This window comes from Chiloscyllium plagiosum, chromosome 35, assembly GCF_004010195.1.
Source record: "Chiloscyllium plagiosum isolate BGI_BamShark_2017 chromosome 35, ASM401019v2, whole genome shotgun sequence".
Lineage (NCBI taxonomy): Eukaryota > Metazoa > Chordata > Chondrichthyes > Orectolobiformes > Hemiscylliidae > Chiloscyllium > Chiloscyllium plagiosum.
The window spans coordinates 7810920-7822225 of NC_057744.1; the positions used below are offsets into that span (position 1 = coordinate 7810920).

The 11306-nt window shown below is 44.1% G+C and overlaps 1 protein-coding gene across 1 annotated transcript in view; it reads left to right on the top strand.

Moving 5' to 3' along the window:
* The window catches only part of LOC122540620 (Down syndrome cell adhesion molecule-like protein 1 homolog), a 571589-nt gene that overhangs the window by 486312 nt on the left and 73971 nt on the right, over window positions 1-11306 (top strand). The window contains exon 21 of the mRNA XM_043676579.1: window positions 7648-7801. Coding sequence (XP_043532514.1) covers window positions 7648-7801 — 154 coding nt within the window. The remainder of the gene's footprint in view (window positions 1-7647; window positions 7802-11306) is intronic.

Below are 11306 nucleotides of genomic sequence, written 5' to 3' on the forward strand. Positions count from 1 at the left end.
ATAGCAAAGATGATTCTCGATAGGAGTGAGAGAGACAGGGTAGTTGTCATGGGGACTTCACCTTTCCAAATATTGACTGGGAACACTATAGTACGAGTACTATAGATGGGTCAGTTTTTGTCCAGTGTGTGCAGGAGGGCTTCCTGACACAGTATGTACACAGGCCAACAAGGGGCGAAGCCACATTAGGTTTGGTACTGGGTAATGAGCCAGGCCAGGTGTTAGACTTGGAAGTAGGTGAGCACTTTGGTGATAGCAATCACAATTCTGTTATGTTTACTTTAGTGATAGAAAGGATTAGGTGTATACCACTGGGCAAGAGTTACAGCTGGGGGAAAGGCAATTACAATGCAATTAGGCAAGATTTAGGAAGCATAGGGTGGAGAAGGAAACTGCAGGGGATAGGCACATTAGAAATGTGGAGCTTATTCAAGGAAAGGCTACTGTGTGGCCTAGATAAGTATGTACCTGTCAGGCAGGGAGGAAGCTGTAGAGCGCGGGAGCTATGGTTTACGAAGGAAGTGGAATCTCTGGTTAAGGGGAAGAAGAAGGCTAATGTTAGAATGAGATGTGAAGGCTCAGTTAGGGTGCTTGAGGATTACAAGGTAGCCAGGAAAGACTTAAAGAGAGAGCTCAGAAGAGTCAGGAGGTGACAGATGTTGTTGGCGGATAGGATCAGGGTAAACCCTAAGGCTTTCTATAGGTATTTAAGGAATAAAAGAATGACAGGAGTAAGATTAGGGCCAATCAAGGATAGTATTGAGAAGTTTTTTGTGGAGTCAGAGGAGATAGGAGAAGCACTAAATGAATATTTTTCAATAGTTATTCACTCTAGAAAACGACAATGTTGTCGAGGAGATTACTGAGATACAGGCTACTAGACTAGGTGTGATTGAGGTTCACGAGGACGAGGTATTAGAAATCCTGCAGAGTGTGAAAATAGATAAGTCCCCTGGGCCGGATGGGATTTATCCTAGGATCCTCTGGGTAGCCAGGGAGGAGATTGCCGAGCCTTTGGCATTGATCTTTAAATCGTCATTGTCTACAGGAATAGTGCCAGAAGATTGGAGGATAGCAAATGTGGTTCCCCTGTTCAAGAAGGGGAGTAGAGACAACCCTGGTAATTATAGACCAGTGAGCCTTACTTCAGTTGTTGGTAAAGTGTTGGAAAAGGTTATAAGCGATAGGATTTATAATCATCTAGAAAATAATAATTTGATTGGGGTAGTCAGCACGGTTTTGTGAAGGGTAGATCGTGCCTCACAAACCTTATTGAGTTCTTTGAGAAGGTGACCAAACAGGTAGCTGAGAATAAACCGGTTGATATGGTGTATTTGGATTTCAGCAAGGCGTTCGATAAGGTTCCCCACAGTAGGCTATTGTACAAAATGTGGAGGAATGGGATTGTGGGAGATATAGCAGTTTGGAGCAATAATTGGCTTGCTGAAAGAAGACAGAGGGTGGTGGTTGATAGGAAATGTTCATCCTGGAGTCCATTTACCAGTGGTGTACCGCAAGGGTCGGTGTTGGGTCCACTGCTGTTCCTCATTTTTATAAACGACCTGGATGAAGGTGTAGAAAGGTGGATTAGTAAATTTGCAGATGACACTAAGGTCGGTGGAGTTGTGGATAGTGACGAAGGATATTGTAGGTTACAGAGACATAGATAACTGCAGAGCTGGGCTGAGAGGTGGCAAATGAAGTTTAATGTGGACAAGTGTGAGGTGATTCACTTTGGTCAGAGTAACCGGAATGCAAAGTACTGGGCTAATGGTAAGATTCTTGGTAGTGTAGATGAGCAGAGAGATCTCGGTGCCCAGGTACACAGATCCTTGAAAGTTACCACCCAGGTTGACAGGGTTGTTAAGAGGGCACACAATGTTTTAGCTTTTATTAATAGAGGGATCAAGTTCCGGAACCACGAGGTTATGCTACAGCTGTACAAAACTCTAGTGCGGCGAGACATATAAGATAATCAGAGGGTTAGATAGGGTGGGCAGGGAGAGCCTTTTTCCAAGAATGGTGACGGCGAGCACGAGGGAGCATAGTTTTAAATTGAGGGGTGATAGATATAGGACAGATGCCAGAGGTAGTTTCTTTACTCAGCAAGCAGTATGGGTATGGAATGCTTTGCCTGCAATGGTAGTAGATTCACCAACTTTAAGTACATTTAAATCGTCATTGGACAAGCATATGGACGTTCATGGAATAGTGTAGGTTAGATAGGCTTCAGATTGGTATGACAGGTCGGCGCAACATCGAGGGCCGAAGGGTCTGTACTGCGCTGTAATGTTCTATGTTCTATGTTCTATAAATCCATCACCCATCCTTCCTTAGGACAGAGTAACATCGAAGGACATTCTTCATTCGATCGTTATGCAACTCACAAGTTTCAAGTGAACCAAGGTCTTCAGTCAGGAGCTAGGCAGTCAGTGAAGCAACAATCACATCAAGTGTTGCAAATTGCAGTGGACCCTGTTGTGAAAGAACGGTTGGTATCTGGGCATTTGACAACTTAGGTCAATCTATCAAATTTGCATTTGCGTTTAAAATTCTATCATGATCGGGGCCAAGTGAAGGGGAGGGGGGTGGGTTGGATGGTGGAAGGGGAGGGGAGAGGTAGGTTTCTATTGTAATACAGTGTCCCTAAAATTACAAGTATTGTGTCCAATGTTATTGTCGATTTTCCAAGGCAGTTTTGACAACACGCCTGCAAATAACAGTATCAGATCCCTATGGTTTTAAACAGCCGCTTTGATGAACAGATTACATCTCCATGACAACGCACGGCTTAGATATTGAAATGAATTTGAAGCAGAGCTTTTGATAAGTAGTAATTTGTAGACCTCCTGTCTCCTCGTCAGTCGAGTGGAAGGCCAAGCTTGCAGGCTCAACTCTGGGGGTTTTTTTTGTTCATTTCTGCTGTGGTCTTTTTGTGAACCTGTAACCAAAATTGGTGGAATGATAGGCATATAACTGACAGCTCTCCTCGTTATTCCCCCCTATCAGACTAATCAGCAAGGTGTGGCACTGATCCTTTTGATTAAAGTCGATGCACCCCTTGGAAGTATCGTGAACCATGTGGGGGAGAGTGCAGAACTTCAAAAGGACACAGACATATGGGGAGTGGGGAGACAAGTGGCAGAGGAAGTTTAATGCAGAGAAGTGTGAATTATTTCATAGGAAGGATACAGAAAGGCAATATTAAATAAAGATAGAATTCTGAAGGAAGTGCATGAGCAGAGAGACCTGTGTATATATGTGCTTAAGACTTTGAAGGTGACAGGACAGGCTGAGTGAGCTGTTAATAAAGCATACTGCATCCTGGCCTTTATCAATAGGGACTTAGAGTACAGAAGCAAGGAGGTTCTGTTAAACCTATTCCTGATGAAGGGCTTATGCCCGAAATGTCGACTCTCCTGCTCCTCAGATGTTGCCTGACCTGCTGTGCTTTTCCAGGACCACACTTTTCGACTATGACTCTCCAGCATCTGTAGTCCTCACTTTCTCCATTTCAAGCACTGGTCTGGTCTCCTCTGGTCACACTCTAAAAGGATGTGAAGGCATTAGAGAGGATACAGAAAAGATTCAAGAGAACAGTTCCAGAAATGAAGACCTTCAGTTACCTGGAAGGATTGAACTGTCATACTTAGACAGGAGGAGATTTGATCGAGGTTGCTCCAAGCTTACACCACAACAGTCCTGTTTGCACTGTGTCTTTATTGCCCTCGCTGTCAGATGGCTGCCTAGTGTTGTGGCGGATGTTATATCTAGTAACCAGGAAGCACATTACTAGAATAATTCTAAACGCAATAATGCTTATTCTGAAGAACAGATACATTGAACTCTAATTAACTTTGTTTCTGTCACCACAGATGCTGTTGGACTTGCTGAGTTTCTCCATCATTCTCTGTGTTTGTTGCAGTGCATTAGTACAAGTTCCAATCAAACGTTCCCCTTGTCTTAAACTAAAGCAAATTTGTCTGCACAGTCATTTCCACCAAGTTGCCCATGCTGCAAACTGTTCCCACACATTAGATTCCTTACAGTGTGGAAACAGGCCCTTTGGCCCAACCAGTCCACACGGGCCCTCTGAAGAGTAACCCACCCAGAACCATTTGCCTCCTAACACTATGGGCAATTTAGCATGACCAATTCACCTGACCTGCACATCTTTGGATTGTGGGAAGAAACCTACACAGGCACGGGGAGAATGTGAAAACCCACACAGACAGTCATCCGAGGCTGGAATTGAACCTGGGACCCTGGTGCTATGAGGCAGCAGTGCTATCCACTGAACCATCCTGTTTGTTTTCAAGGTAGCCCCACTTTTGTCAGTCTCGACATACATGACATGCATGTGGGTTGACAGTGTTTCGGATGGTGGAATGAATGACATCTTCCTTGCTGATTCTGCTAGTTTACACTGTTGTCTTCGATGATTCTTTCCTCTAATTGCATGAGTTGTCCCCAGCACATTTTGCTCTTGGACTTTGGCATCAAGTTTCCTTTGTCATCCTGAAGGCAGCCCTTTTGGTCACCCTCTATTTGATTGGTGTCCAGCAGTCAATGTGACCTGTGAAACACTGTAGATTTCCTCTGGCATGTTTAGCGTTATGAGTTCAAGCATTCAACCAGCTTTAACTGAGACAAGTGGCTTCACCTTGGTGTCCAATATCTGGAATTCCAGATCTTCAGTACTGTCATTGCATTGGGCTCTCAGACTAATTTGTCCTTTCAGTGTGAGCTTCATTCTTTCACTGAGCTTCAACTTAACTTACAAAGGTTTAATTTTTGTGTTGCCAGCTGATATAACCATACAGAGGTCTGTGATGCTCATAATGTGACAAGGCGCACCAGTGTCTACCTGGCACTTGATGTTTGTTCAATGCTCTTGTTTTGCTGTTTTCATTGCAGTTGTTACAAAGCATTCTTAAACTTTGGGCTTGACAATGCCAACCTGCTCTAAGGTGTGGATTGATTCACCTGAATCTTCAACCAGCATCTCTCCAGCAACCAAACTTGATTTGTCAGAATTGACATCTAACAGTTGCCTCTATAAGTTTTTGGAGGCCTACTTAGAAGCAAAACACTTCAGATGCAGGAAATGTAATCTTAGCAGGTCTGGCAGCATCTGTGGAGAGAGAGAGAGAAACAGAGTTAACATTTTGGGTCCAGTGTGACCCTTCTGCAGAAGGTGCACGTATGGTCACTCAATCCATGTACAACACATTTCCAAAGTGCAAACCCATCGCAGCTGCAAACGCAGGAAGCCTATGAGTCAGATCCTGATTTAATTGAATCCCGTCTTATGACCATTAAGTGTATCTCATCAGTAACCGTGAAACATTGAACTATTGACTGACAAAATCCTACTGATGGCAACAGAGATCGAAGACTCTCGTCAGCTTGGAGACCACAATAACTTACGAGTTGTACAGATAGAAGGGAAGCTAGGGATTTTCAAGTTTAAACAAACGTTTCTGGATTCCTAGTGAAAAAACCTTTGAAAAGGTTATCTTACCAATGGCAGTGGGTTTCTAAGATTTAAAGACACTGCATGATCATAAAAGGTGAATTGGAACCCTGTTCATTCATTACTAATACACAACATTATGGGTGACACAGTGGTTAGCACTGCTGCCTCACAGCGCCAGAGACCCGGGTTCAATTCCCACCTCAGGCAACTGTCTGTGTGGAGTTTGCACATTCTCCCTGTGTCTGCATGGGTTTCCTCCCACAGTCCAAAAATGTGCAGGTCAGGTGAATTGGCCATGCTAAATTGCCCATAGTGTTAGGTGAAGGGGTAAATATAGGGGAATGGGTCTGGGTGGGTTGCTGTTCGGAGGGATGGTGTGGACTTGGTGGGCTGAAAGGCCTGTTTCCACACTGTAAGTAATCTAGATTACAATGTGTTGAAAACGATGGTGCTGTTTCCTCAACCAATGCAAAAGACACAAAACCAACGACTTATTTATGAAGACAGCGGGTCTTTAATTCACCAGCTGAGAGCTACTGACTCAAGTTTAATGGCGTTGAAACTCTTGTAAAGCAAACCCAGTACAGAGGCAATTCTTTCCCGGTCAGCTTCCCACTCTTTGCAACTTGAGGTTATTGAAAACTTTGCTTTGAGAGCAGAGTTGCCTCTGCTTTGCATGTACTCAACAAGTCACCACAAATGCAGCCAGCCAATCGCTAAAGAATACTCAGTCTGAAACCTCTGAGTGTCCCATCTCCAAGTTTGCAGACAAGATAATGCTGGATGGGAGGGTGAATGCTGAGGAGAATGCAGAGATGCTTCACTGTGATTTGGACACATTGAGTGAGTGGGCAAATGCACAGCAGATGAAGCATAATATGTATAAATGTGAAGTTATCCACTTTGGCAGCAAAAAAAACTCAGGATAGATTATTATCTGAATGGGGATACATTGAGGAAGTGGGAGATGCAATGAAACTTGGATGACCTTGTACACCAATCGCTGAAAGTAAGAATGCAGTTGCAACAGGCTATGAAGAAGGTAATTGATATGTTGATGTTCATTGCAAAAGGATTTGAATATAAAGCAGGGAAACCTTACTGCAATTAATTGCACAGGGCCCCTGTGAGACCACACCTGGAGTATGGTTTGCTGTCCTTACCTGAGGAAAGATGTTCCGGCGATGGAAGGAGTGGAACAAAGGTTTACAAAACTGATTCCTGGTTTAGCAGGACTGATGTATGCAGAGGGATTGGATCAATTAGGACTATATTCACTGGGGTTTGGGGGAAGGAGAGGGGATCTCACAAAAACGTACAAAATTCTAACTGAACTTAACAAGACAAACACAGGAAAGATGTTCCCAATGACTGAGGCGTCCAGAACCAGAGGTCACAAATTCAGGACACACAGGGTGGGCCAGTTAGAACTGAGATGAGGAGAAATGTCTTCACCCAGAGAGTAGCAAGCCTGTGGAATTCTCTGCCACAGAAAATGGTTGAAGCCAAAGCTTTGAATGTTTTCAAAAAGGCGTTAGGTATAGTTCTTAGGGCTAAAGGATCAAAGGATACAGGGAGAAGCAGGAACTGTGTGTTGATCAGGCATGATCACATTAGAACAAAAGAAACAGGAGCAGGAGTAGGCCGTCTGGTCCTTGGAGCCTGCTCCGCCATTCAATATGATCATGGCTGATCTTTTCACAGACTCAGCTCCACTTACCCGCACTCTCACCATAACCCTTAATTACTTTACTGATCAAACATCTACTTATCTTTGCCGTAAAAAGATTCAATGAGGTAGCCTCAACCGTTTCACTGGGCAGGGAATTCTACAGATCCACAACCCTTTGGGTGAAGAAATTCCTCCTCAACTAAGGAGTTGTGAATCTGTGGAATTCCCTGCCCAGTGAAGCAGTGATATTGTGTAGCAGAACAGGCTGGAAGGACTAAATAGCCTACTCCTGCTCCCATTTCCTAAATTTCTACAAACAATGGAGGCTCACCTGAGGCAGTGCAATCAGTGGGTTGTGGGAGATCCTAGCCTAAAGGTTAGATGTGCAAATCTCCTGTAAATTACTTCTGACAACATTGACCCATTTGTGCCAGGGCTGCTGCCAGGTGCAGCAATTGCTCTTGGTTCGCACTGACCAGACTGTTTCTGCCCACAGGCTCCCAGTGAATATGAGGCATCTCCAGATACCCTGTATTACCGGATCCCCAACCTGAACTATCAGCAGCAGTACCTGCTGTGGGTCGCAGCAGTCACATCGGCAGGCCGAGGAAACGTGAGCAACAAAGTCACCGGTGAGCCAGCAGCAAACGGTAGGTCAGTCTTCATCACATTTCCTGTTAGCTTTGCACTTTTGTCCCCTATTGTTTTCCTTCCCTGTCTTTCAGATACCTGCATCCTACATTTTTGATAAACAGCATTAGAGCCAATCGCAGAACGGTTGGGGTAGTGTTGCTTGAGGGGAGAAATAACTTCGGGTTGAAGATCCCAAAGTTCTCCATCGCTGAGGTTTTGCACTTCTCCCATCTGGGTCTGTTTTAATCTCGTTGACTGAGGCTGCTCATTGGTGCTGAGGCAACCCTTGCTATGTTATTGCAGCATCTTAAAGGGCTTGTGGGCCATGCACCACTTTTAACGTTCGTCCCCAACAGTGTGCACTGCTTGCGAGATGACATGCTGCAAATGATCAAGGCTCCTTCAATAGTGCTTTCCAAACCTAACAACCTCTACCAACCAGAAGGATGAGGGCAGCAGATATATAGAAACGCCTCACTGCAAGTTTACCTCCAAACCACTGAGTATCCTAACTGAAATATATCGCTGTTCCTCTAGTGCATCTGGTTAAAATTCTGGGACTCCCTTTCTGATGGTACTCTGGGTGTCCCTACATCACATGGACTGCAGTGGTTCAAAACAGGAAGATCAGCACCGTCTCCTCAAAGGATTTGGGATGGGCAATAAATGCGGATTTTATAACTTAACAGGAAGGATGTGGAAGCACCAGAGGCAGTATAGAGGAGGTTCACCAGGATGTTGCCTGGGATGGAGAAATTGAGTGATATGCAGAGACTAGATAGGTTTGGGTTGTTTTCTTAAGAGCAGAGAAGGTTGACGGGGTCATGATTGAGTGTACAAGACTATGAGAGGTATGGACAGAATGGGTAGAGAGCAGCTGTTCCTCTGGGTTGAGAGGTCAGTCACGAGCGGGCATAGTTTTAGGGTGAGGGGTAGGGGATCTAGAGGGGATTTGGGAATCAGTGGGTGGTGGGAATCTGGAATGTGCAGCATGGGAAGGTGATGGAGGCTGGAAACCTTACAACTTTTAAAAAATATTTGGTTGAGTACCTCAAATGTCATTATATTCAAGGGTTTGGAACAAGTGCAGGAAATTGGGGTGAGCACACTGTAACTGGTAGTTATGTCAGTACAGACTTGATGGGCCAAAGGGCCTTTTCTGTGCTGTATGGATCTATGAACCTAAGAACAATTTTAAAAGAAAAAATCATTTGACTACCAGAGTGACAGAAGGTGAGCAAGATGGACACTGGTCTTTTATCTACTTTCCTATGCATGGCCTGGCAGTTTTGTTCCTTGTTGACAAGATGGAAAAGGCAAGGTCTGGGATTTGGAAGAGGGGCTGGGAATGCAGGGGCTGGGGTTGGAGACAGGAGGATGAAGGCACAGCATTTCTCAAATTAAATTGTGACCTTATGCCCCCTTGTTCAAATCTGCAAACAGCTGTATTAATGCATGGTGGCATTCTTCAGATCAGACTGTCAATACTTTGTCAGTCACTAGGGGAAAGTGGGACTAGTGAAGGTAGTAATATCGTTTTGGTGGTACAGACCTGAAAGTCTGAAGGGCCTCCTCTGTGCTGTAAGATTCTATGGTTCTGTAATTCTAATCCGATGTTAGTTTTCTTTTAAAACAGAAACATCTGAAACCCCTTCTGCAGAAGGGCCTGCCTCACTAATGTTAACTCGATTGTTTCATCTACAGTATATTGCTTTTTAACCTCTCTCTGGAGAAGCAGTGAGAAGTTGAATACTGAAAAAGCTGTGTTCTTTTTCCTGTCCATATCCACATGTCTCACTCTAACCTTGTGCATTTTGTTAATAAGGCTGTCTTAGAGTTACAGAGATGTAGAACATAGAACATAGAACATAGAAAAATACAGCGCAGTACAGGCCCTTTGGCCCTCGATGTTGCGCCGATCCAAGCCCACCTAACCTACACTCGCCCACTATCCTCCATATGCCTATCCAATGCCCGTTTAAATGCCCATAAAGAGGGAGAGTCCACCACTGCTACTGGCAGGGCATTCCATGAACTCACGATTCGCTGAGTAAAGAATCTACCCATAACATCTGTCCTATACCTACCACCCCTTAATTTAAAACTATGCCCCCTCGTAATAGCTGACTCCATACGTGGAAAAAGGAACTTATGTCATTTTGAACCATGCAGATCCAGTTAACACCCTCTGATTATCATCGGTTCATCTACATGAGGAACATTTTCCTCCCATCTACAGCCTTTACTAGCATTCATTTAAAAGGCTGACTACAACTCCCATGTGAGGAGTTTTAGTCTACTTGTCCTGGTGCAGAGTTTGTGGAAGTACTGCATTGAATTCTTGGCAGAATTTTGCTGGCTTTTGGATTTTCAAATGAGTAATATTGAGACAGAGAAGTACTGTAGTCCGACCGAAAGAAAGTCTGCCACAGTTAGCAGGGGCTGTTTGCCTCTTCCAGTAGAATGTGATATGGAAATATAACAGAAATGGGCAGCAGTGTATGTGGAGAAATAGCAGCTACTGAACATGTAGGTATGGAACTTTGTCATAATGTCATCAGATAGCATGGCACAGGAACCCAAGACTGTCAGGTTCACGAGGTGTCTTCTCTTAACATCTCTTGTATATATTAGCAGTTAGTGAAGGTAGTCAATGTTCACTGACATGGGTGTGGATTGTTCTCTATCAATAAACCAGATGTGAGTATGCAAAAGATGGAAGAGAAGCCCTCTCAATAGAAAGCCCTAAATCCCTAATGATGATTTTTTTGGGCACTTTGAAATGAAGAGAAGAGGCAGGCAGGCACAAAAAAAGCAAAGCTGGGCAGGGTGCTGACCTGTCACGAGCAGCATTAAATTTTTCCAAGTCAGGGTTGGGGTCAGAAGGGCTATCTGCACCCACAGGAGAGAAGTCACTATCTTGCTTTGGCAAATTACATCACTGAATCCCCCACAAACGCCAAGCAAGAAATTGCCTTTGATCAGAAACAGAACTAGCCCAGCCATATAAATACTGTGGTTACAAAAACAAGTCAGAGGCTGGGAATTGTACAGCTAGTAACTCATTTCTGACTCTTCAAACCCATCATCTACAAAGTGCAATTCAGGCGTATTTTGGAAAACTGCTTACTTGCCTGAATGAACACAGCTTCAATAATATACAAGAAGCTTGACACCGTCAGGACAGAACAGCTCATTGATGGGCACTCTATCCATTGCTTTAAACACTCACTCCTTCCACCATCTGATGCATAGTAGCATATACAAGATGCACAACAGCAAATTGCCATGTCTCCTCTAAAAGCACTTTCTAAAGCTTTATCACCGAGAAGTGCAAGGGCAGCATATCAATTTAACACCTACAAGTTCCCTTCCAAGTCACACACATTCAAAATCTTGGAACTCCCTTCCACGGGTATTGTGGGTGTACCATATTATAGGGGTATTATATGAAAGCAGCTCATCGCCATCTTCTCAAGGGCAATTAGGAATGGTCAACAACAATGCTCATGTGATGAAGAA